At 41.4% G+C, this 25,637-nt stretch overlaps 1 protein-coding gene across 4 annotated transcripts in view; it reads left to right on the top strand.

The window, feature by feature from the left end:
- Positions 1-25,637, top strand: part of Herc2 (HECT and RLD domain containing E3 ubiquitin protein ligase 2) — a 152,250-nt gene that overhangs the window by 29,103 nt on the left and 97,510 nt on the right. For 3 of the 4 annotated variants that reach the window (XM_070043050.1, XM_070043052.1, XM_070043049.1), the window contains exons 8-25: positions 926-1,036; positions 1,292-1,463; positions 3,507-3,680; positions 5,231-5,419; positions 6,024-6,175; positions 7,063-7,220; positions 7,309-7,422; positions 8,963-9,214; positions 12,395-12,588; positions 13,338-13,538; positions 14,548-14,776; positions 14,878-15,002; positions 16,688-16,866; positions 17,406-17,590; positions 19,563-19,718; positions 20,584-20,769; positions 23,554-23,724; positions 24,561-24,664. In XM_070043050.1, the coding sequence (XP_069899151.1) occupies positions 926-1,036; positions 1,292-1,463; positions 3,507-3,680; positions 5,231-5,419; positions 6,024-6,175; positions 7,063-7,220; positions 7,309-7,422; positions 8,963-9,214; positions 12,395-12,588; positions 13,338-13,538; positions 14,548-14,776; positions 14,878-15,002; positions 16,688-16,866; positions 17,406-17,590; positions 19,563-19,718; positions 20,584-20,769; positions 23,554-23,724; positions 24,561-24,664 (3,052 nt within the window). The remainder of the gene's footprint in view (positions 1-925; positions 1,037-1,291; positions 1,464-3,506; positions 3,681-5,230; positions 5,420-6,023; positions 6,176-7,062; positions 7,221-7,308; positions 7,423-8,962; positions 9,215-12,394; positions 12,589-13,337; positions 13,539-14,547; positions 14,777-14,877; positions 15,003-16,687; positions 16,867-17,405; positions 17,591-19,562; positions 19,719-20,583; positions 20,770-23,553; positions 23,725-24,560; positions 24,665-25,637) is intronic. The other variant, XM_070043051.1, reaches the window with a different exon arrangement.

The raw sequence follows: 25,637 nt of genomic DNA, 5'->3' as shown, positions 1-25,637 counted from the left end.
GTGCTCTTGATTAGCCTTTTTGCCGAAGGCTAGTAGTACCATTTGAGCCACACCTCCATTTCTGGCATTTTGTTACTAATTAGGGATAAGAGACTTGAGGATTTGTCTGCTTGAGATGGCTGCAAAGTTGGATCCTTGGATCTCAATCTCCTGAGTAACTAAGTTTATAGGTGTGAGCCACTTGTGCCCAGTTTGGTACTGCTTTTAAATTTAAAGAAACTATAGTATTCAATATAAAATTTTACTGGCAAAGGCATGTATATACACACATGATATACATATAAATATTATACATGCATATACCTAGTACTAAATGACAATGGACTGAACCATCACCCTATACATCTCTTCCTTTTAGTTTTGTGTGTGTGTGTGTGTATGTGTGTGTGTGTGTGTGTATGTGTATGTGTGTGTATGTGTGTGCACGCACAGGTGCATGCCCAGTGATCCTAGGTAGTTAATAGGAAGTAAGAGTCATGGATTTTCTTGACTGGGCTGGCATCAAACTGCAATCCTCATATCTCAGCTTCCTGAGTAGCTAGAATTGCTGGTGCCTGGCCCTTTTTAGGTTTTTTTTTTTTTTTATCACAGATATTTTATTACCGTAACACTTTTTTGGGGGCAAGGGTAAGGGGCAGTGCTAGGAATTGAACCCAGGACCTTCTGCGTGCTGGTTCTCTACCATTGTGATACATTTCCAGACCCAGTTTAAACATGCACACATTCACATAAAATACACACACACATACAGAGCTTCATAATTAAATTGTAATATCTTAAATTTATGTAGCAAGTCTCAGAAAGTTGATTCGGGATATTAGAAATACACCTTTCCATGGGAGAGAGAAGGCAGTCAGCAGGCTGGTATGATTTTGCATATTTCACTTCCTCTGTTGTTCCATGGCCTGTGTTGCTGTCATTTCAGGGATGTTCATGGAACACCAGGGACCAAAGGGCCTGGAGGAGTTCCCTTGCAGGACCAGCACTTGGCCTTGGCCATCCTGTTGGAGCTGGCTGTTCAGAGAGGCACACTGAGGTGAGCAGTACCAGGCCAGATGTCCTGGGCAACATCTGTGTTTCCACACAGACCAGGATCCTCCACTTGAAGCTTTTTTGGTAGTTACTTAGAGATAAGAGTCTCATGGACTTTTCTACTTGGGCTGGCTTCAGACTGGGATCCTCACGTCTCAGCCTCCTGACCAGCTAGGATTACAAGCATGAGCCACCAGCTTCTGGCTTATGATAAGCTTTTTTTTTTTAAAGTAGAGAATAAATATCTTTCTCCTTCCAGCCAAATGTTGTCCGCCATCCTGTTGTTGCTTCAACTGTGGGACAGTGGAGCACAGGAAACTGACAATGAGCGGTCTGCTCAGGGCACCAGCGCCCCCCTCCTGCCTCTCCTGCAGAGGTTCCAGAGCATCATTTGCAATAAAGATACGCCTCATGCAGAGGGGGATACTCATGTAAGTATCAGGGTATTCCTGGCAAGACTAAAGAGTTAAGACTTACAAACAAGACAAATGTGTATGCCCATGGCAGTGGTTGTCATTGGGACAGGGTGTATTTGATGGTGACTTCTGCAAGACATAAGGGTCATGTGTCTGTTGCATGGATGGAACAGAGTGTTATCACATGAGCTGTTAGGATTCCGTGAGTGGCCAGAGCCAGCCCTGAGCTTCAGGTCCTGGACTCTGTGTTCCTATCTCTGGATTGTGTGTACTTAGTGAGAGGACACTATCTTGACATGGATCCAGTGTACTTTTAGAGGATTCTCTCTGTTGCCATGGTGAGTGTGGAGCTGCTGAACTGGATCCTCTGAGCCCTGCATGTCCATGAATTAGTACCTGTGTTTTCCTAAGCAACTACAGAACTGGCTGTCCTTGAAAGAGTGAATTTTATATGCTGTGTTAATCTGTTTTGCATTTCTCTAACAAAATGCTAGGGAGGCAGGCTAATTTATAAAGAACAGAGTTTTAGTTTGGCCTATATTTCTGGAGGCACAAAAAAATTGAGGGCTCTATGGGGGGAGGGGGGAGGCTGGGAAGGGATGTGAAGGGTAAACAAAGGAGGAGGCTGCAATGCTTGGTAAGAAATGTACGCATTATCCTGCCCATGTAATTGTAACTCCTCTGTACAGTATGTTCACAAATAAAATTAAATTAAATTAAAAAAAAAATTGAGGTCTCTACTGGCGATAGAGTCCCAAGATGATACAGGGCACCCTATCACAAGAGAGAGGTTGTATATGTTGGGGTCTGTGTGGTCTCTCTCATTATTACACCATAAGGGTTCTAACCTGATGACCGAGGGCTCTATCCTAATCTCTGTAATTTAACATCATAGTCTGATTACATTCCCACCTCCTTAATACTTCACAGCAGGGATTAAACTTAACACATGAACCTTTAGGAGATGTTCATACCATAGCCACTCCGACCATAGCAGATGGAGTGGAAGATGTAAAGAAGACTCATTCCATGAAACAGTTACTTAGGGAACTGAAGCGTGGTAAAATGCTGACACTATGTCAAGAGCAAAGCATGAGAAGTAGGTCATGGTGATGGAGGTAGGCAAGCATAGTAAGGGCTGAAGCTGAGGCCCCTATGCAAAAGAGCAGTGCAGCCTATTCAAAGGAGATGGTCTGACAGGAAATCTTCCTTTGTCTACTTTATGAAAGCATCTGTGTCTGCAGTGATCTCATTGTCCACGTTAGTTCTCACTCTGTGGGTCTCCATTCTTAGTGTCTTCCTTTTTGCTGCTGATAGAAAACACTTGGATCAGCAAGTCCTTACTTTATCATCAGCCCCAAACAAAGTCTGGCAAAATGTAATTAGTAGCTCATTCTGTTTGTCCATCCTGTGGGCTAGGCACTTTGTGAGGCATGTCTCCTGAGTCACAGACTTTACCTGTGAAGGATCTGAGGTGAGGGAAGTTACAGGTTGGCTCTTTCCTGGAAAGAGCTACTTAACATGCTTTGTTCTTACTCATCTGTTAGTTAGCACTCTTAAATAATAATAATAAGTTGCTTCTGCCCTTTGGAAGAAGTAGAACTATGGATTAATTTGCAAATGAAAATTAGATTTTCTCCAGAGTGGGAAGTATTCAGTTTAAAGACTCAGATTAAAATTAGGGCTGTCTGTTTTTTAGTTTTGGAAGCCAGGTTGAGGTGCTGTGCTGTGTTCCTGCATGGATCCTTGTCACAGTATATCCCTGGGATGGTTTGGACATATTAGCATCCATGTTGCTTCTATAACATAGGGTTCAACTTACATGTGGTGCAACAAATATTTAGATTTACTCTTAGTATTGTGCACATTTATACAGAAAGCATATAAAGGTATAGCTATATTAGCATTGTTTGATTGCTGGCTAAAATGAGATTTAATGCATAATTGAAGTACACACAGACACACATACATACACGGCCAATATGTATATAGGCTAATTGTGTTAATTTTCTTTTTTACTACCATTTCTGAATATGCTTCTTTACCTCTTTTCTGTAGCTTTTATCTGGCCCTCTGAGCCCCAATGAAAGTTTCCTGAGGTATCTTACTCTTCCACAAGACAGTGAGCTCGCCATTGATTTACGACAAACAGCTGTTGTTGTCATGGCCCATTTAGACCGCCTGGCTACACCCTGTATGCCTCCTCTCTGTAGTTCTCCAACATCTCATAAGGTATGTGTTAGAGCAGTATTTGTCTTCCTTTCTTTTCCTTCCCTCCATTCCTCCTCTCCCTCTTGCCTTCCTTTCCCTGGAGATCAAGCTTAGGGCAATGAGCATTTTGGACACAAACTAAGCTGTATTTTCAGCACCCCCAGAGCAGTATTCTTTTTACGTTCTATAGTCAGTAATACTCCCACATTGTAATTCTATGCATGTTTCAAACTTACTTTTTTTGCTATCAGTCATAGAAGCTGGCTTATAGGTTTTTTTGGTTGCTGTGGTACTAAGGTTTGAACTTAAGGCTTTTTGCTTGGCAGGCAGGTGCTCTACCACTGTGCCATACCTCTAGTTTGTTGGCTTATAGTTATATATATGTTTACTGATTAAGGTATTATGATTGATCAGAATGAATGATTAACAAGCTTCTGAGGTGTTTAGAGTTTAGGAATCCAGACTGGGGTCCCCAAAAAGCCATCTTTCTCCATATGACCACAGACCTTTCCACTTTCTGCAGGAAGGTTCTATAGCTTCTTCCTCCCTACCCAATTTTGATTCTGGGAATAAACCCAGGGCCTTTGTATGCTTAACACACGATACCACTAAACTACATCCTCTGCCCAGAGCCTTTTTTTTATTTGTTTGTTTTTTGTTTTTTTGGGTCTGGTTGTGGGGCCTGAACTCTGGGCCTGGGCGCTGTCCCTCAGCTCTTAAGCTCAAGGCTAGCGCTCTACCACTTGAGCCACAGCGCCACTTCTGGCTTTTTTTTTCTTTTTGCTTATGTGGTGCTGGGGAATTGAACCCAGGGCCTCATGTATGCAATGCAAGCGCTCTTCTCAGCCCCAAGAGCCTTTTTTGTAGACTCTAAACATGGGTTTATATAATGCTGGCTGTAGTAGTAATGACAGTATAGTTATAGTTTCTCTGCTAATAGTTTCTCTGCTAATGATAATGGTGCTGTAACCTGCCTGTACAGAGAGACCCTGGAGAGTGCCTGTCCACCAAAGACAGACATGGTCATGTCTGCTGTCACATTTCTCCCATTGCATCTGTGAGAAAACTAACATTTGGAATGCTAGTGAAGTTTGTCAGGGTCATACAGAAGAATCTTGGTTTTAGATCCAAGTTTCTCTACATTTTTATTTTTGATGTGAACATTATTTTTATTAAGTAGCTATATTTAAAAGAATATAGCCACACAGTTCAAACAATCAACTAGCCCTTTTTGCTTTTGTTACTTTTAGAGTAAGATACTGATTGTTTTGCCAGACCAGGCTGGCCTTTGAGATTCCTGTTTATATTTCCTGCATAACTGGTATGATAGATGTATACTGGCACACTCAACTTTTTATTGGTTGCAGTGGAGTCTTGTCAACTTTATGCCTGGACTGGCCTCAAACCACAGTCCTCTCAATTTTAGCCTCCCGATTATAGGATTGAGCCATTGTATCCAGTTTCAATTTTGAATCACTTCTGTTCTTTCCTTTCCTTTCTTTGTTTTAACCTCAGTGTTACTCCTAGACATTCTCCTGCTGTAAAAACAATGCTGCTTTTTTATCTTACAGGGATCATTGCAGGAGGTAATAGGTTGGGGATTAATAGGATGGAAATACTATGCCAATGTGATCGGACCAATCCAGTGTGAAGGCCTTGCCAACCTTGGAGTCATGCAGATTGCTTGTGCAGAGAAGCGCTTCCTGATCCTGTCTCGCAATGGCCGTGTGTACACACAGGCCTACAATAGTGACACACTGGTGGGTGGCATAAGAGATGTGCTGGCATGCCTCTCTCGGTGGATGAGGGGTCCTGCTTGCAGATGCCAATTGGTCTAAGTCTTATCAGTCATAGATAAGCATCTATTCATAGTATACCAATCATGTGAACATTTTACTGCAACTGTATGTCAAGCTTTAAGAACAGGATGTTCTTATAGTGAGAATTATTATTAACTGATTTCTTTTTTGCAAACCAGCATTCCCAAAATCATTTGATTTAGGGGTCAGACAAGTAACAGAAGGAGTTGAGCCTGTTGGGGATGATAACACCTTAGGTCACGCGTGTTTCTATGAGAAGACATTACTTCCTTCTAGTGTGTCTGTAATATACAGGGCATCCTGCTTTGTCCACCATCAGCACTGGTCGTACCATGGATCCCATGGTGGTTATTACTATTGTTCTGGGCTGGGTGAGCTGGGTAATTGGCCTGGGAGTTCCAGACACCCCTAGTCTTTCAGTTAAATAGGTTTTCCCAGGTAGACATATGGCATTGGTGAGGGGGGGGTGGGGAGTGAAGATAGTTGTGCTGTTTTCATTATCCTTAGACTTATGACTGATTTTCTTCCTATTTTACTCTTTTAGGCCCCCCAACTGGTCCAGGGTCTTGCCTCCAGGAACATTATAAAAATTGCTGCCCATTCTGATGGTCACCACTACCTGGCCTTGGCTGCCACTGGAGAGGTGTACTCCTGGGGCTGTGGGGACGGAGGACGGCTGGGCCATGGGGACACTGTGTATGTACAGCTTATTCCTTGCTTTCCTCTGTGTGACAGTACTTGTAACAGGATGTGTCTGGGTGTTTGCATGGCTTGGTTGTAGAGGGGTACCGTGTGTGTGTGTGTGTGTGTGTGTGTGTGTGTGTGTGATGGGTGTTTGCATGGCTTGGTTGTAGAGGGGTACCGTGTGTGTGTGTGTGTGTGTGTGTGTGTGTGTGTGTGTGTGTGTGTGTGTGTGTGTGATCTATCCACCCCTGATGACTTTTTAGGAACTTAAGTAATAGCCAGCAGTTATATTCTCCATTAGGTTTCCTAAAGCATATCCCACATACCATCCCTTCCTTCACAGATAATTCATTCACAGATACTAGGTTTCCCACCAACTTACTGGTTGACCTCTTGAACTATCATATTGTCACAGATATGAAAACCAAAGTTTTTTTTTTATATTGTGCTAGAGATCAAATGCATCAAAGGTGCATTGTAATTACCATCTGACTTGTTGAATCAAACCCCCTTTGCATATCATCTCTCTGTCAATTTTATTTTGTCTTTTCTAGAATTTAATACATGTACTATAAGATTTGGTTTACAGGTTCTTTTACTTAACATCATATTTGAGATCCAGCTAGGTCATTGGGCATAGCAATAGTTTCTTTGTTGCTGGTGGACCATTGTTTGGAGTTGTTGTGAATAACGGTGCACATCATTATACAGGTCTTTCATAGACCCTGTTTTGATATTCTTGCTTGGTGTTGTGTTTCAGTTTAACAAAGTATCAATAATACTAGGTGTTTGAGATACCTAATAGGCAAAGCTCTTTTGATGTTGTGATTTATCCTTAACAGTGACCTTTAAAAAAAAATTCCTAGGGGGATATTCATATGTGTTCCTCCATCCCACAGGCCTCTGGAGGAACCTAAGGTAATCTCTGCTTTCTCAGGGAAGCAAGCTGGGAAGCACGTGGTACACATAGCATGCGGGAGCACATACAGTGCGGCCATCACTGCAGAAGGAGAACTGTACACCTGGGGCCGGGGCAATTACGGCCGTTTGGGCCATGGTATGTCTGCAGCATATAGCAAAAAGCATTCAGTAGGAGTTGCTTCTACCCAAAGGACTAGAATAACAATGGTTCTGTCTGTTTGAAGGCTCCAGTGAAGATGAAGCCATTCCAATGCTGGTAGCTGGGCTTAAAGGACTGAAGGTTATCGACGTTGCATGCGGGAGTGGCGACGCTCAGACTCTGGCTGTGACTGAAAACGGTATGTTAGCGCCCGAGCTGGCAGTCTCTTGAGGGTGCTGATGGCTGCTTTCCTGCAGGGGGGAGATTTGGATAGAACGGCCCTTCTGTGATTGCCCTCTGCTCTCATCCTCCTTTTTGTGGGTTTGGGTTTCTGGCTTCCGTGAAGAAGTCCAGGGAACATGATAAATTAAACAGGACTCTAAACTCATACAGTAAGATCAAAGGAGGGTAATTTTAGGAGATCACAAGGGCTCAATAGCTATATGTATATATTATACAAAGTGATGCTTATCTAAATAACTCTTAAGAAGTGGAATCAAGGCATTCTATTTTACTTTTTGTGGTTCTTTTTATTTTCTGTTTTTTTCCCCCCCTTTTGTCGCTGTTTTTGATTTCTGTACCTTTTGTCTTGTAAGTTTATCTGATTTGAGGAAGGGAAACGGAAGCACAGAAACACTGGGACAAAAGTTGAACCACTTCAGCAGTGATATTCACTAGACACTATGTTGGAAATGAACTATACAAAGTGGAGGGAAGGGAGGTCAAGAGGGAAAAGACTGGGAGAAAATGAGGGAGGGGGTGACAGTGTTCAAAAAGAAATGTGCTCATTACCTGATTTATGTAACTGTAACCCCTCTGTACATCACCTTTACAATTAAAAAGGAAAAAGAAAAGAAAATGGTCAGGGACAGCACCTAGGCCACAAGTTAGCCTTTCCTACTCAGGCTGGCTTCAAACTGAGACTCCTGAGTAGCTAGGATTATATATGTGAACCACAGATGCCTAGCTTGCAACTTTGCATTTCTAAATTGCTTTTATATCTGAAGTCTAAACTAGCAGGTCCATAACCACCTGCTTGGTATTGTTAACTGTATAGATTGGTAGTCTACATTTGTGTGCCTTACTGGTATATATTATTCGTAGCCATTTAAGGACTTCTATTAGAATACACAATTCTTCCTCCTCTTCCTCCTCTTCTTCCTTGTCCTTTTCCTCTTCTTCTTCTTTCCTTTCCATGTCTGTCCTAGAGCTGAGGCTCTATCCGTAGGCTTGTTTTTGCTCAAGGTTAGTAGTACTCTACCAATTTGAGCCATAGTTCCATTTCCATCTTTTTTGGCGGCTAATTGGAGATAAGAATCTGAAGGACTTGGGCTGGAAAGGTGACTCAGTGGTAGAGCGCTTGCCTTGCATGCATGAGGCCCTGGGTTCGATTTCTCAGCACCACATATGCAGAAAAAGCTGCAAGTTGCACTGTGGCTCAAGTGGTAGAGCGCTAGCCCTTGAGCTGAAGAGCTGAGGGACAGCACCCAGGTCCAGAGTTCAGGCCCCACAACCGGCAAAAAAAAAAAAAAGAATCTGAAGGACTTTCCTGCTTGGGCTGATTTTGAACTATTTTCCTCAGATCTCCGTCTGCCTCCTAGATAGCTAGGATTACTATTTATTTTTTGTGGTTTTTGAGGCTGAGTCTCACTGTGAAGGCCAAGCTGTATGCGGATTGCTAATGTGTATGAGGTCAGAATGTAAGGTTGTTTTAACCTAAATACATTTGCATTTTCTAGGGCAAGTGTGGTCTTGGGGAGATGGTGACTATGGGAAATTGGGTAGAGGTGGTAGTGATGGCTGCAAGACGCCGAAGCTGATTGAAAAACTTCAAGACTTGGATGTTGTCAAAGTCCGCTGTGGAAGCCAGTTTTCTATTGCTTTGACAAAAGATGGCCAAGTTTATTCATGGGGAAAAGGTGACAACCAGAGACTTGGACATGGGACAGAAGAACATGTCCGTTATCCCAAACTCTTGGAAGGCTTACAAGGTAAGTACAAATGTCAACTTTTAAAACTCTTAGGGGACAGTTAAAAGCTGGGGATTTTCTTTTCTTTCTTGTTTTTTTGGGTTTTTTTGTTCAGTTGTAGGGCTTGAACTCAGGGTTTGGGTGCTGTCTCTGAGCGTCTTGTGCTCAAGACTAGAGCTCTACCACTTAGAGCCACAGCTCCACTTCTGGATTTTGGGTGGTTATTTGAAAATGAGAGTCTCATGGGGACTTTTCTGCCCAGGCTGTCTTTGATTTTCAGATCTCAGCCTTCTGGGTAGCTAAGATTGTAGGTGTGAGCCAACAGTACCCAGAGAAGATTTTATTTTCTTAACCTGATACTCCCATGAATGGACTATGTAGGAACTACATGTTGATAGGTATAGGTAATTATTGGAAAGAGGTCTGTTTACATTACTAAGTGGCCTGGAATTACTGTTAAGTAAATTCAATTTGAAACCCACTCAGTTTTACTAACATTGGAAGTTCCTTCTGTGGTATAGACCGACTCAGTGAGCTGAAGGTAGCTTCTACCAGTAAATTCTCTTATACTTCTGAGACCATTCTTTGCATGCTGTGGGGCCACTGTGAGAGGTGAGATCCACGTTAGACATTAGATTTGAAGTTGTTCTTGTGGTAGATTCTACATGTCCCATTGCAGAGGAGTACCTCAGGTCATTGGAAAAGATGGAGGCCTAGGCGTGTAGGTGTTCAGGTGCCCCCGCAATGTGGGCTCCCAGTGCAGGATGAGACCACCAGCAGAAAGACCATGAGTGCTGTTAATGAGGAATGCATGTTGCAAAAACCATGGCAACCGGATTGTGGAGAGGACTTGGTTTTTTTAGGACTTTTATTTTTCCCACATTGCTAGCAGGTGATTTGACAGGGAAGAAAGGGAAGAAGGGTAACGTCAATGCGTGGTGCCCTAGGTGAGACCATTAGTGTTTTCTCTAGCTCAGGGGTGAACAGCCTCTTCTTTCACAAAGGACCAGGCTGTTCCCATATAAGGTTAATCTTCACAACTGGCCTTCACAGCATTTTATATGAGAAAATCGCTTCAGTAATTCATTCTTCTTTATGTGTTGGCTTTTTTTTTAATTGAGGAGGAGGTTTGGAAGTACAACTTAAAAAAAAAAAATTTGTCAGTCATGGGGCTTGCACTCAGGACTTGGGCACTGTCTTAGAGCTCTTTCACTCATGGCTAGCACTGTACCACTTTGAGCCACAGTGCCACTTCCAGTTTTTGAGTGGTCAATTGGAGATAAGATTCTCAGGGGAACTTTTCTGGCTTTAAACCTTGATCCTCAGATCTTAGCCTCCTGAGAAGCTAGGATTACAGGCATGAGCCACCAGTGCCTGGTAGAAGTAGAACTTTTAAGTGAGGGCTGGGAAGGTGGCTCAGTGGTAGAGTGCTTGCCTTGCATGCCTGAGGCCCTGGGTTCGATTCCTCAGCACCACATAAGCAAAAAGAAAAAAGCCGGAAGTGGCGCTGTGGCTCAAGTGGTAGAGCACTAGCCTTGAGCTGAAGAGCAGAGGGACAGCGCCCAGGCCCAGAGTTCAGGCCCCACGACCGGACCCAAAAAAAAAAAAAAAAAAAGAAAAAGAACTTTTAAGTGAGTCTTATTCCTTTTCCCATCAATTTTGTTGTACAACTTTTTAATACCTTGACCAATATAAATCTTGCACACTCAGATGGTGTTTTTTATTTTCTAAGCTTCTGAGACAAGTTGTAGAGAAAGACATACTGCATTATGTAACTGTGTTGGAATTTCATTTATCTCTTATTTCTATTCCCCTCCATCATTAATGGAAATAAATGTCTACAGTATATTTGTTAGATTTAGAAATATCTTACTATGAGAATATTTAAGCTGCTTATAAAGTATTTTTGTTGTTGCTCACTTATGGTAGGTTCTTTGAATAAAGTTGTTCTGATGGTAGTTTTTTTGAATTGCATGTTGATATTACACAGAAGCATTCCTTGACTTACTGATAAGGAAAGACATGATGCTTTGCTAACACTATTTAAATAGAAATAAAAAATAATTATGTTACTTGGCTTTGTGAGAAAAGTAGATTTCCTTTTAAAGAGAGTAGCAGTAACTGCTCTTATGAATGGCAACTCCTTTGTACAACTACTTAAAGATAATAAATGTATTAAGGTAAAAAACATGAAGAGTGGTAGAGCACCAGCTGTGAGCAAGCCAGGTAAATGAGAATGCAAGGCTCTGAGTTTAGTCCATGGTACCTGTGTGTGTGCACATGCATGCATGTGCACACACACAGCTGTGCTTTTATATTGTGATACCTGAGACTGGAGAATGTGTGTGATCTTATATCTAATTAAAAATATACTTTCCTTACAAACATAATTACATGTCAGAATTTGTGCGATTGTTTTGGTCACCAAGAAGGTAAATAACCAGTTCTTCCTACCAGAAAACCTCTCTCATAGAAAAGTTGGTTGAAAAAGGGCTATGTGCTGGGCACTGTTGGCTCATGCCTGTAGTACTAGCTGCTCAAGAGTCAGATCTGAAGATCAAGGTTCAAAGCCAGCCCAGGCAAAAAAGTCTCTGAGACTCTTATCTCTAGTTAACTACAAAAAAGTGGCTCAAACTAGTAGCATGTTGACCTTGAGCACAGAAGCTCAAGGACAGGATCCAGGCCCTGAATTCAAGCCTTAGGAATGGTACCCAAAACACCCCACAAATACCCCTCCCCTCCAAAACACATACACACACACACACACACACACACACACACACACACACACACACACACACACACACACACACACACACACACACACACACACACACACACACACACACACACACACACACACACACACACACACACACACACACACACACACACACACACACACACACACACACCTCTTTCTGACTGAAAATGTGAATAAGGAGGAGAAAAAAACCCAGCTGATCCTTTTCAAACACTAGTGATAATTTGTAGGCTCTGAATCTTAACAAATTACAGGTGACAAAATGTAAGTCTCAATAAATACTCAAAGAAAATGAATCGTGCTTAATCTTCATGGACCAAGCTGTCCTTAAGCCAATACATAATGCCTTCCGATCCCCAGTAGCTGTGGTGCAGATGTCTTTCTCAGGAAAAAGGCCTGGTGTTGAAGCTGCATTTGCACATCTTGGTTCTTTGCAGGCAAGAAGGTGATTGACGTAGCTGCAGGCTCCACCCACTGCCTGGCTCTGACCGAGGACAGTGAGGTGCACAGCTGGGGGAGCAATGACCAGTGCCAGCACTTTGACACTTTGCGTGTGACCAAGCCAGAACCTGCTGCACTGCCGGGACTGGACACCAAACACATAGTTGGAATTGCCTGTGGGCCTGCCCAGGTACTGAGTATGTAGTTTGGTTTGGTATTTCATATAGTTCTTTGCAAAGATATAAAAATACTACTGACTTTGTTGGTCTTATGTCCTGCAGTTGTATGAAACACTACTTTGTGAGCTTCACTGTGTTCTTTTTTGGGGTTTTCTTCTTAGGTGCCTTTCTCTCTTCCTGTCAAGCTATATGTCTTTTATCTGCCTTTGTTGCTCTGTTCAGGGCTGGCAAATGGTATGGAATAGAAGTGAGAATGGGGATCCTTGCCTTGCTCTTGATCTGAGGAGGACAGCATTGTGTCTTTATTACTAGCGATGATGGTTGTTATGAGCTTTTTTGTTTGTTTAACAACAGCTTTTTAGATGCCTTATCAGATTAAGGAAGTTCCCTTTAAATCCTACTGAAAAAAGCATTCTAGAAAAGAAAATTGGTGGGGTTTGTTGGTACCATTTTAAGTGGATTAACAGCCCCATATCCACCTAGTGCTGTGGATTGGTGATTTGAGAGTAAAAGTCTTTTTTAAAGAATACTTTTCATTTTTTAAGTGTGACAAAATAAGATGGTGTTAGTGAAATAGGAGAAGAAATTGGAAGCTAGATATCCATCAAAGTCCACATCTATGTGGGCAGTTAGTGAGAGGAATGTGTAAGTCATCATTTAAGCGTTTTTATCACTGAGTTGTATTATCTTTTCTGTGGGACAGACAGTCCAGGAGCTGAATTTGCAGATTTTGTTTCAGGTTCTCATATTTCTCCTGTAGAGCTTTGCCTGGTCATCTTGTTCCGAGTGGTCCATTGGCCTCCGTGTTCCTTTCGTGGTAGACATCTGCTCAATGACTTTTGAGCAGCTGGATCTCCTGCTGCGGCAAGTGAGTGAGGGCATGGATGGCACTGCTGACTGGCCTCCCCCCCAGGAGAAGGAGTGCATGGCTGTGGCCACGCTTAATCTTCTGCGACTTCAGGTGACAGCACTTTCCCACGCCCCTGCTCCTTTTATAAGTAACTCAGGACTGTTTATGCATAGTGCAGGTATTCAACTGACCCTGTTAGTGAACTGTCAGTGAAACTTCTGAGGTGTTTTAAAATAAGATTATTATGTTGTGATGTGGTTGAGGCTTATAAAACTTACTTTTGTGCTGACAGTTTTTTATTCAGGGGAAGAATAAGAATGTTTTATTCTGGCCATAATCAACTTTGGGGAATATAGTCTTGGAACTATCATGTTGTCTATAGAAAAAGTTCTGGTTAAACTGTCAAGTAAAAGAGAAGAAGGGTGGAGATGGGAGGTGGGAGAAACCACTTCCATTTTTCTTCCCTAGCTTCTCCAATCCCAACTTGTTTTTGAGATAGGGTTTTGATAGCTTTTGCCTGATGGACTCAAACCACCAATCCTCCTATCTCTACCTCCTGAGTAGCTGGAATTCCAGGCATGCATCACCATACCCAGCTCAAAAAATGTATTCTTATAATGAGAATACTCAACTAATGTGGGTAAATTTTTTTGTGTGTGTAAGTTTTTAAAAAAAATGCATATAAAGGTTGAAAATTAAAATCATAGATCTGAACTGCTCCAAAAAATTCTAAACTCTTTTTTGAATGCCAACATGATTCTATTGGTGGAAAATTCAGTATATTCAAACTTTTTTGTGTGCACAGAGTGATTTAAAATATTCTACAAAATTACTTCCAGGCTATGTGTGTAAGGTACATGAATCAATCTTGTGTTTAGACTTTGGTCCATTCCCAAGATATCTCAAGTATATGCATATATTCCGAAATTTAAAAGATCTAAAATTCCAAACATTGCTTGTTGTAAGCATTTTGGATAAGGGATTTCAGTCTGAACTGAAAACTTAATTTTATTTATATAGTTCTTCAAATTAAGTTTTATTTAGTGTTTATCAGTCATCTGAAATCGGTTTACTTTTGTGAGATCCTAGTGAACATTATTTTGTTTTTTTTCCCTTTCAGTTGCATGCTGCCATTAGTCACCAGGTTGACCCAGAATTCCTTGGTTTAGGTCTGGGCAGTGTCCTCCTGAACAGCCTGAAGCAAACTGTGGTGACCCTGGCCAGCAGTGCAGGCGTGCTGAGCACCGTGCAGTCGGCCGCTCAGGCCGTGCTGCAGAGCGGCTGGTCGGTGCTGCTGCCCACGGCTGAGGAGCGGGCCCGGGCCCTCTCTGCACTCTTGCCCTGCACAGGTGTGTGTGAGGAAGAGGGGGAGAGGGGTGGCACTTCTTCAAATTGTCAAAAAAAAAAAAAAAAGCCCAAACAAACAAAAACCCACCAATTTCTTTTGTAGTTTCAGGTAATGAAGTGAACATAAGCCCAGGCCGTCGATTCATGATTGATCTGCTGGTGGGCAGCTTGATGGCTGATGGAGGATTAGAGTCAGCCTTAAATGCAGCAATTACAGCAGAAATCCAGGTGTGGGCCTAGGCTGCAAGGGAGGGGGCAGACGGGCAACTCTGCCTGGTGGTGAGCTACACTAACCCATATGTAGAACTTACGATACTGCCAGACTCATTGATGAAACTAAAATGCAAAACATTTATTTATCTATTTCTTTGCCTGTTCCAGGGCTTGAACTCTGGGCCTGCGTGCTGTCCCTGAGCTGTTGTGCTCAAGGCTAGCACTCTTACCACTTGAGCTACAGCTCCACTTCTGGCTTTTTAGGTAGTTGAGTGGAGATGAGAGGCTCACAGGCTTTCTTGCCCTAGCTGAGTTTGAACTGCAGTCCTCAGATCTCAGCCTTCTAGGGAGCTAGGATGATAGGTATGAACCACCAGTGCCAGGTGCAAAACTTTTAGTTGCATACAAGGGTTTGTTTTTCCTTAAAACTCTTTTATCTTACTAAATTATTGAATTATGCTTCCACCTTACACATCGGATTTAATGAATTTGACAGATGCCCTTTTCAGCGTGTAGAGTTCTTTCTGTTTCTACAAAGACCCTGTGCTCCTTTGTATTCAGTCAGGATACTGTCCCACCCTTCAGATTAGCTGTCATCTGTCTGCTACATAATCCTCTTTCTTTTGCTTCTTATACTGTTTTTCAGGTTCAACCACATAATTTTATACAATTGAGGGTTTTTTTCCGAGTACAGTTCTAGGGCTTGCACTTGGGGTCTGGGCACTGTCTGTGTACTCTTATTTTGCTCAATGCTAGCACTCTGCCACTGAACCGTAGCTCCGCTTCTAGATTGTTGGTGTTCAATTGGAGATTAATGTCTCTCCACTTTTCTGCCTGAGCTGATATTGAACTGTGATCTTCATTGCTCAGTCCTCTGAGTCGCTAGGATATCACATGTGAGCCACTGGCACCTGGCAACAAATATTGTGTTTTCTTTCCTATGTTGAGGTTTTTTTTTTTTTCTTCTTCTTCTTTGTCAGTACCGGGGTTTGAACTCAGGGTCACACCATCTTCTCTTTCTTTCTTGGCTGTTGCTTTATCACTTGAGCCACATCTCCAGCCTGATACATTATTTTTTATTCTTGAGAAGTACTCCATTGTTATTAACTGCTTTTAACCAGTAGAGCTAAGGTTATTAGGCCTATTTGTTTATCTATTACATTTGATTGGAACAATCAAAAGTTTTGACTATGTAAAAATGGTAAGACCATGCTGTGTACAAGTCTGGTGGTGAATACGATTTTTCCCTTGGATAAATACTTTACCATGGAATTTGCTGGGCCCCAGGGTACATATGAATTTACAGTTTCCCAGAACGGCTTTACTGTTTACATTTAAGCCAGTGTTCATGAGAATTCTGACTCTCCTTATAAAGCTGATAGGCTATTCTAGTCTGTATGGAGCAGAGCATACATCCTAGGTGTTTTTGATTAAACTTGCCAGTAGCAGGGACAAAGATTTTAGGGACTTGGCAGAAGGAAAAAGAGATCATTATATTAATGGTAGCCCAGCCACTGGATCCATTGGAAATACAGTTTAGTTAGAACTTGAGCAGCTGAGTATCGGGGTTGCTGAAGATATGTGGGACAGTGTTACCAAGTTGTGTGCTACTGCTTGCAGAGGCTAGGACAGCTGGACACAGTGCGCTTATACCTGTTAATGAGATCAGTGGTCACCATTTTTGTTTCTATGCATTACAGGATATTGAAGCCAAAAAAGAAGCACAGAAAGAGAAAGAAATTGATGAACAGGAAGCAAATGCCTCAACCTTTCATAGAAGTAGGACTCCTCTGGATAAAGACCTTATTAATACAGGGATCTATGAATCTTCTGGCAAGCAGTGTTTGCCTTTGGTTCAGCTCATACAGCAGCTTCTTAGGTAAATAGTATCCGCTGTTTTATATCTTAGCTGGGAGTTACTGTTTTTTCTTATTAATTTGCTGAAATTTAGCAGCAAGGTCTCAAGACTGTGTTTAACAATTGAGTAAGAATTGCCTCTTACTGTAGGTCATGGTTATATATGCAGTGCAACTTTGGGGGAAAATACTTTTTATATAAAATACTTTCGTATGGAAACTTTTTATATCGAATACTTTTATATAGTTATAAGAATGCTTTTATATAGAAATACTTTTTATATAGATCTTGGAGCAAGATCTGCGCTCATTTGAGGCCAGTCCATGAGACCCCAAAGGAGCACATTTATAAAGCAAAGGGACATCATTATCTTGTGCCTTTTCTGTTCCTTGGTTCAGCTTGGCCTCTGGTTATGCTTACACTGCAGATATACCTGCATGTATTGTGAGATGATATCTGCATGTATTATATGTGCTTCTGACACTAATTTATAACCTACAACTCTTACCTTTTTAATATAAAGAACTCATTTCACCTGTAATTCTCTTTTCCACTCCATAGGAACATTGCTTCTCAGACTGTAGCCAGATTAAAAGATGTTGCTCGTCGCATTTCATCATGTTTGGACTTTGAGCAGCATAGTCGTGAACGATCGGCTTCATTGGATCTGTTGCTACGTTTTCAGCGCTTACTTATCAGTAAACTTTATCCAGGAGAAAGTCTTAGTCAGACCTCAGATATTTCTAGTAAGTTGTCTAAAATATAAAAGTATTCTATGTGCTTTGGCTTTTTTATTTAGGTTTTTTAATATGTCTATTTTATATATGCAGTTCTCATTCTGTTTAAACTGCATCGATATTGAAGGCTTTACTTGCATCTTTGTTGTTGTTGTTGTTCTTGTTGGTTGTGGGGCTTGAACTTTGGGCCTGGGCACTGTCCCTCAGCTTTTCGCTAAGGCAAGTGCTCTACCACTTTCAGCCACAGTACCACTTTCAGTTTTCTGGTGGCTTATTGGACATAAGAGGTTCATGGACTTTCCTGTCCCGGCTGGCTTAACTGTGATCCTCAGATCTCAGCCTACTAAGTAGCTAGTGTTACAGGCATGAGCCACCAGCTCCTGGTGCATCCAGTTTTTTGATCAAATATATGTATATTAGACTTATCAGTATTCTTGATTCTGGTGTCTCATCATTTCATTCTTGTTTTTTGATGGGACTGAGATTTGAACTCAGGGCCTGAATTTTGCTAAGCTGGTTCAGCTCTGCTTTTTTTTCTGGTTAATTTGGAAATGGTGTCTGGTGAACTTTTCTTCCCATGGTTGGCCTTTGAGATCCTGTAGATCTCAGCCTCTCAAATAGCTGGGATTATGGGTGAGAACCTGACAACATTTAAATTCTTTAGATGTCAGAAATACATTGCTTTTTATTCAGTTTACTCTTACAGAAGATTTGTCACATTTGTTCCACGTTATTAGTTATACATCATTATTGACTGAGGTGATAGGGGAATTGCATAGTGATTATTCCTGTTGCGTAGGGAATCCACATGGGTATAATGGCAGGAAGACTTGAGTTTTATTTATAGCTTTGGTTAATAGCTGTTAGACATTGAGTTGAGTTTTCCAGAGCCAAAAATTTCTCACAGCATTGAGATAATCCCTGAGGTACCTGTGAGGGTTCAAACAAGAAGATGTATAAAATGCTCTCCCCTGGGCTGGGAAGGTGGCTCAGTGGTAAAGTACTTACTTTGCATGCATGAGGCCCTGAGTTTGACTCCTCAGCACCACATAAGCAGAAAAGGCCAAAAGTGGCTCTATGGCTTAAGTGGTAGAGCGCTAGCCTTGAGCTGAAGAGCAGAGGATCAGTGCCCAGGTCCAGAGTTCAGGCCCCATAACCGACAAAAAAAAAAAAAAATGCTCTGCCCTATGCCTGAATGGTTTTTCATACCCATACTCAAGGGAGGGCTGATCCTTTCTAATGTAGTCTTCTCTGCGGAAAGTGGGAAACTCTGCTGCTTTGTTGTAAAAGTTTTTCTCTAAAATAACTTAGTTACTTCCTAAAAAGAATTATGTACTTCATGATAGAAGTTCAGATCAAATAGGCAAACTTAAAGAGTCTGAATGAAGGGACTGTTTTGAAGATACAAAGTCACCAGCAATAAAAAGCTCATTTGTGAGACTGAAAAATGCTTAGCTTCATTTACTGGGGAAAAACTTGCAGACTTTAAGAAAAACTACACATTGATATGTTGGATATAATGTTATAAAAAAAATCTTTTAAGTTGTGACTTTAGAATTTGTAGACCCAAAAGTCAGATACTATGTGGCACAAATTTCACTGTCCCTGAAATTTTGTGATATAAAAAAGAGCCAAGGAATCAGGCACTGGTAATCCTAGCTACTCGGGAGGCTGAGGTCTGAGGATCGTAGTTCAAAACCAGCCTGGACAGGAAAGCCCATGAGACTCTTAACCTCCAATTAACCTCCAGAAAACCAGAAGTGGTGCTGTGGCTCAAAGTAGTAGAGCACTCACCTTGAGCTGAAGAGCTCAGGGACAGGCACCCAGGCCTGACCAAAAAAAAAAAAAAAAAAGCCAAGGAGTAAGGGTTAGCAGATTTTATAAGTAAAAGTTGTATACCTGGGGATTGCAAAAGTAGACCTAGTCAGTTTGTAGAGTAAACTTTAATAGTGAAAATGAAACTTTCTAAATTTCCTTCCAGGTCCTGATCTGATGGGTGTTGGTTCTTTGCTAAAAAAGTACACAGCCCTTTTGTGCACACACATTGGAGACATACTACCTGTGGCAGCTAGCATTGCTTCTACCAGCTGGAGGCACTTTGCAGAGGTGGCCTGCATCCTGGAAGGGGACTTCACAGGTACCATTCTTGATATCCGACTGTGGGCATGTATTTATTTAAGATGAATGAAAACTGAAATGTGTCCTTTCCTGGCAAAACGTCCTGGATCTTTCTGATCCTCCGATCTTCCTTTCTTTTCTTTTCCTTCTACCTTCCCCACCCTTCTCATTTGGCAGTTCTGTTGTTAAGCCATCTGGCATGAGACTAAATGTCTTTAGTTGGCTGTTTCAATTTGTGCCATCAGTATTAGCCTCCAACAATGAGGTCGAAGGTGATGATTTAATTTTGTTTCGCTAGCATGAAAATTAGTTGTCCTCTCAGAACCTTAATATATTTCAGTGTTAATATCTTTTGCTACTAATTTTGTGAGATTAGGTTTGTTCTCTGGTAATAGAGTGGTAATGTTAGTTTTCTGAATAAAAGACTGGTTCAGAGCTGGGAATGTGACTTGAGGTTGAGTGCTTGATTAGCATGCATGAAGCCCTGGGTTTGGTTCCTCAGGACCACATAAGCACAAAAAGCCAGAAACGGTGCTGTGGCTTAAGCTCAAGTGGTAGAGTGCTATCCTTGAGCAAAAGATGGTCAGGGACAGTCCCCAGGCCCTGAGTTCAAGCACCAGGATGGCCAAAAAAAAAAAAAAAAAAAAGACTAGTTCATAGTCCTGTGTTTAAAACACAGTTTTGGAAGTCGATTTGTAATTCAGAGCATTCTGTTTAGTAGCTACACCTCGTAAAATTTGTGTAGAAATATGAAAAGCTAAATAGTCCTTATTTTGTGACTTTTAATTTAAATACACAGCAATGTTATCAAGTACTTTATAGGATAAACACTTTTTAAAAGTCTTACGGCTTTTCTTTGCTTTCCTTTTTTTTTTGTAATGTAGGTGTTCTTCTTCCTGAGCTAGTGGTTTCTATAGTGCTTCTTCTCAGTAAAAATGCTGGTCTCATGCAAGAGGCTGGAGCTGTTCCTCTGCTGGGTGGTCTGTTGGAACACCTCGATCGCTTCAATCACCTGGCCCCAGAAAAGGAGAGGGATGACCATGAAGAGCTGGCCTGGCCTGGAATAATGGGTATGACATCGTAATCTGAAGGGCTTTGCGGAGTGTTTCTTTTCATCTCACCATTTCTTGCTTTTCTGTCTGAAAGTGCACGTTTAAAAGAAGGGCCAATTATTGGCCATGTCCATGGCTGGTACAATGTGAGTGGAACATGATGGTAATCACTTTGAGGAAGATTTTTTTCTATTAGTCATTGTTGTTGAATCCTGAAATGGCAGTCCCGGTGCTTGAGGTGGTTCTGGGACTCTTCCTGGGGGATAGTTCCAGAAAGTGCTGTTGAAGTGGGTAGATGTGGTACACAGTTCAGGAGGCAGGAATTGATCGTGGCTGACTTCCCGAAGCCATTGATGTTATTTGAGCATGTGCCTGTAGACAACAGTGTGTATGTACCCCAAACTGAAATTAAACTTTTGTTTTTTCAAAAAGTTGTGAGTTTGGCATTTTTGCCTATTAAGTCTACGTTGGCATGATCTATATAATCTGATTTCCTGGATTCAGAATTATGCAGTCATGGTTTAGCTTTCTCATCATATCAAAGCTCCAGCTGGGTCAGTTTTCCTTCTCTCATCTTGGATCGTCTTTACCAAACAGGAGCCTAAGCAAGGGGTGGCAAAGAAAATAGCCTTGGGATGTTGAACAGTTTTTATTTTTTAATATAGTTACTACTTACTTTTGTTTAGGAGTGAATGCTTGTGTTAGGAGTGGATTTAGGAGTGAGTACTACCTACAGCTCAGGCATTTGCCACCATACCCAGCTTATTTTGTTGAGATAGTCTCACTAGTTTTTTTTTGGTCTGGACTGGTCTTGAACACAGTCCTCCCAGTCTCTGCCTCCTGAGTAGCTGGTGGTACATGACAGGCATGTCCCACCACACCTGTTCTGTAACTGACCATATAGGCTTAAGCAGCAGGACCCTCCTAAAAATGGCTTTATCTCTTTAAAAGGTGCTCCTCTCCAGGCTGTAAGGCTGCTGACTGGTCCCCCACTTTAAGTGTTAACGTGATAGATTTGAACTTAAACTACCTTTGGTGTAATGCATTGATGATTATATACATATTGCTAATCTTGGTTTGCTTTTTTAAAAATTTCGCATCTATGTCTGTCATTTTCCTTGTAGTTTTTCCTTGTAATTTTCTTTTCTTGAAAGGCTCTCCAAAGTACTTAGAACCATTGCCTCTTTGTAATCAAGAAAGCTGTAATTCAGGAGAAAGGCTGCTTGAGTGTTAGCTACCATGCAATGGAAAATGTTTTATAGTCAGGGGAAAAACTACCTCATGGATTTCATTATAGAAAACTACACATTCTGATCTTGGTAACCAAGTCTGGGCTAGTGTTGAACTGAAATGGAGAATGAGTTTTTTGTTTTTTGTTTTTTGTTTTTTTTTTCTTGTGGGGTATGTATAAGGTCAGTAGAATTGCTATAGAATCATCATGGCCTGTGGATGTCTTTGGGAATAGTCTTTTGGTGAGTTTGTGTAGAATGGAGTGGGAAGCACACTTTTTTCCTTTCTTATTTATTTTTTTAACAGTAAGAAGATACTCCTAACAAGCTGGAGATGGTATTGCATGCCTATAGTCCCAGCTACTTGAGAGGCTTGAGGTGGAAGGACCACTTGAGCCCAGGCTTTTGAGACTAGTCTAGGCAACAAAGTAAGACTCTTAAGAGTCACTATTTTAACTCTTTTTAAGTGCACAGTGAGTGGCATTTGAAGTACATTCATATTTACAGTTATCATGCATCACTATGGATTTTTCTGATTGTCTGAAACTTTTCCCATTGAATACTAATTCCCTGTTCCCCTCTCCCTCAGCAGCTAGCAGCCAGCAATTCACTTGGTCCTAGCCATTGAAAGTAGAACCTTGGAATCCAGTGACAGCCTCTAGATAAATTGGGACTGTAAGTGAGTCTTGGTCTGGGATGTAGCTCAGTGGCAAAGTACTTGCCTAGCAAATGCAGCATCCTGGGTTCGATTCCCCAGTACCAAAAAAGAAAAGACAAAAAAAAATCCAAAACAAACAAACACCCCACAAACTATAAGTAAGTCTTCTAGAAGGTCTCAGCCTTCTGAATAGCTAGGATGACAGACATGAGCCACCAGAGCCTGGTTTCTTACTGCCCCCTACCTCACCCCCCCATTTTTGTGGTATCCTAGGTTTTTCAAGGTTTTTCAAAGGTGGCCAATCAAGTTCCTCCTCTTCCTCTTCTCTCTTCAGTATCATTATGTGTATTATGAATGAATGAATCTTATTGATTTGATGTAATTACCAGCTTAAAAGTAAAATTATATATATATATATATATATATATATGTTAAGGCATTAATGTCCTTAGTATACATTAGCTATAGACCTCGTTTCAATCTATAGTGTTTTCATTATCTGTATATTTTCATTATCTTTCCAATTAGTCATTTCTATCCTCAGAATTTGGGGTTACTTCAAAGTATATTTTGTAATTCCTAAAAAATTGGGGAGGTTTTTTTTTTTTTTATTGTTATCCCCTTCTGGGTTAACTACGTTACTGGCAGCACACGTTATCTAACTTCAGGCTTCTAAGAGAATTGTTCTGTGCCCTGGCATGTGCTCACACTTGATATTCGTGCTCTTGTGTGTGTGCGTGTGTGTGTGTTTTAAACTATTCTTTCAATGGAATGTTTGTAGTGTTACTTAATTGAAAGAGATTAATCTCTTATTGATTATAAATTTGTTTCTGCTTGCTTGCTCTTTTATACATTTTTTTTTCACTTGATCTATTGAAGAATTGACTGACTGGGTTTTGGCTTGTGTGTGTGCAGAGTCGTTTTTTACAGGTCAGAATTGCAGAAACAACGAGGAAGTAACGCTTATTCGCAAAGCTGATCTGGAGAATCACAATAAGGATGGCGGCTTCTGGACGGTGATTGATGGGAAGGTGTATGACATAAAGGACTTCCAGACCCAGTCCGTAACGGGAAATAGTATTCTGGGTAAGGACATAGTTCTACTTTATGGTTAAAAGTTTTGTTTTGTTTTTATGCCGGTCCTGGGGCTTGAACTCGGGGCCTGTACACTTTCCCTGAGCTTCTTTGCTCAATGCTAGTGCTCTACCACTTGAGCCACAGCTCTACTTATGCTTTTTTGTTTTGCTTTGGTAGTTAAGTGAACATAAAGATCTTAGGGACTATCCTGCTCTGGATGGCTTTGTATCACGATCATCAGATCTCAGCCTTCTGAGTATCTGGGATTATAAGCATGAGCCAACAGTACCTGATGACAGCTGACAGTTTTAAAGTTTGCAGCCTGTGTTCTTTTAAACATCATGATCTCCTTTATTTCTGCCCCAATATTACACATTTTCATGTATCTGTGGTATCTGTGTTACCCACAGATTCAAGCACAAATTGAAGAATTTCTCATCATCGTGCATTTCTTTTTTTTGAGTGTGGGGAAGTTTTTGGGAGTTGAACTCTTGGGTTTTTCACGCAGGGTTGGTGCTCTGCCATATTAGCCACTGGTTATTTGGAGATAAGAATCACTGCCCAGGTTGGCTTCAAACCACAACTCTCAAATTTCAGCCTCTTGAATAGCTAGGATTGCAGGTGTGAGCCACTGGCATCCATCTGTCATCATACAATTTTTGTCTCAGTGTTTTTAGATCTTGTTTCAAGTTCTCAGTGGCCCAGGCAAACCTGGGAGAGAGGCGAGAACAGTGTATTCTGATAACTCACTTTTGAGTTAATTCAGGCTGACTTCTTTCATGCCTGCTATTGTTATCTAAGCAAATTATTGTGAAATCTTGTTGCTTTTATGCTTTTTGTTTCAGCTCAGTTTGCAGGAGAAGACCCGGTGGTTGCTTTAGAAGCAGCTTTGCAGTTTGAAGACACACGCGAGTCCATGCATGCGTTCTGTGTTGGCCAGTATTTGGAGGTGAGGCTCTGGGTCTGCTTTGAGCGACCCCGTGGGCAGCACTGGAGTCGGCTCTTCTGTGTGTTTGTAATAGGAGGAGTTTTATTGACCCTGAAGTACTGATAGGGACTTTGGAGGTGGCAGTGGGTAATAGTGATAAACATGAAGTTTTTGTTCTGTTACTGGGACTTGAATTCAGGGGCCTCACACTTGCTTGGCTTGCTCACTCACAGCAGGTGCTCTGCCACTTCAGTCATACCTCCAGTTTGGTTTTTTGCTACTTAAATTGGAGATCCTAGTCTCAAAAACTTTTCTACCCAGGCTGGCCTTGAACTGCGATCCTCCAAATTTCAGCTTCCTGAGTAGCTAGAATTAGCTACCCAGCTATCAAGATATTTTGACAAATGGATTCGTATTTATTCATGTGAACATTTCTGATGTGAACATTCTGATGGTCTTGAAAAATTATTCTAAAACCTATCGATATGTAGGAAATACAGCACTCTACCACTTGAACCACACTTCCACTTTCGGCTTTATTTGTGTGGTTAATTGGACTTTCCTGCTTGGGCTAGCTTTGAACTGTAATCCTCAGATTACATCCTGAGTAGCAGGATGAGCCACTGGTGCCCAGCTTACCCTTATTTTTTTAAGAGAGGCTCTCATCTACATGGATGATGGACTATGAGCCTTCTAGTCACACTTTTCAGAAAGTCCCTAGAATGACAGGTATGTGCCATCACACCCAGCTTTTTTATTGATGGAGTTGGAGTTCTGAGCATATTTTGCCATGACTGTGATCTTCACACTATATGCCTCCTAAGGAGCTAGGATTACAAACACGTGCCACTGCATCTGGCTCTAAGTCTTTTATGTATGTTCTGGAATCCTTTACTCTCCTTCCCCCACCCCACAGCTGTTCATCTGCTGTGTGCTTATTAGAGTGTGTTACTTGGGCATGCTAGTATAAACTTTTTAGGATTAGGAACAAGGA

Source organism: Dipodomys merriami, unplaced genomic scaffold (assembly GCF_024711535.1).
Source record: "Dipodomys merriami isolate MVZ:Mamm:240054 unplaced genomic scaffold, mDipMer1.0.p SCAF_33, whole genome shotgun sequence".
Classification (NCBI taxonomy): domain Eukaryota; kingdom Metazoa; phylum Chordata; class Mammalia; order Rodentia; family Heteromyidae; genus Dipodomys; species Dipodomys merriami.
The sequence above is the reverse complement of the archived record's forward strand: the minus strand, read 5'-3'. Positions and strand labels throughout refer to the sequence as shown.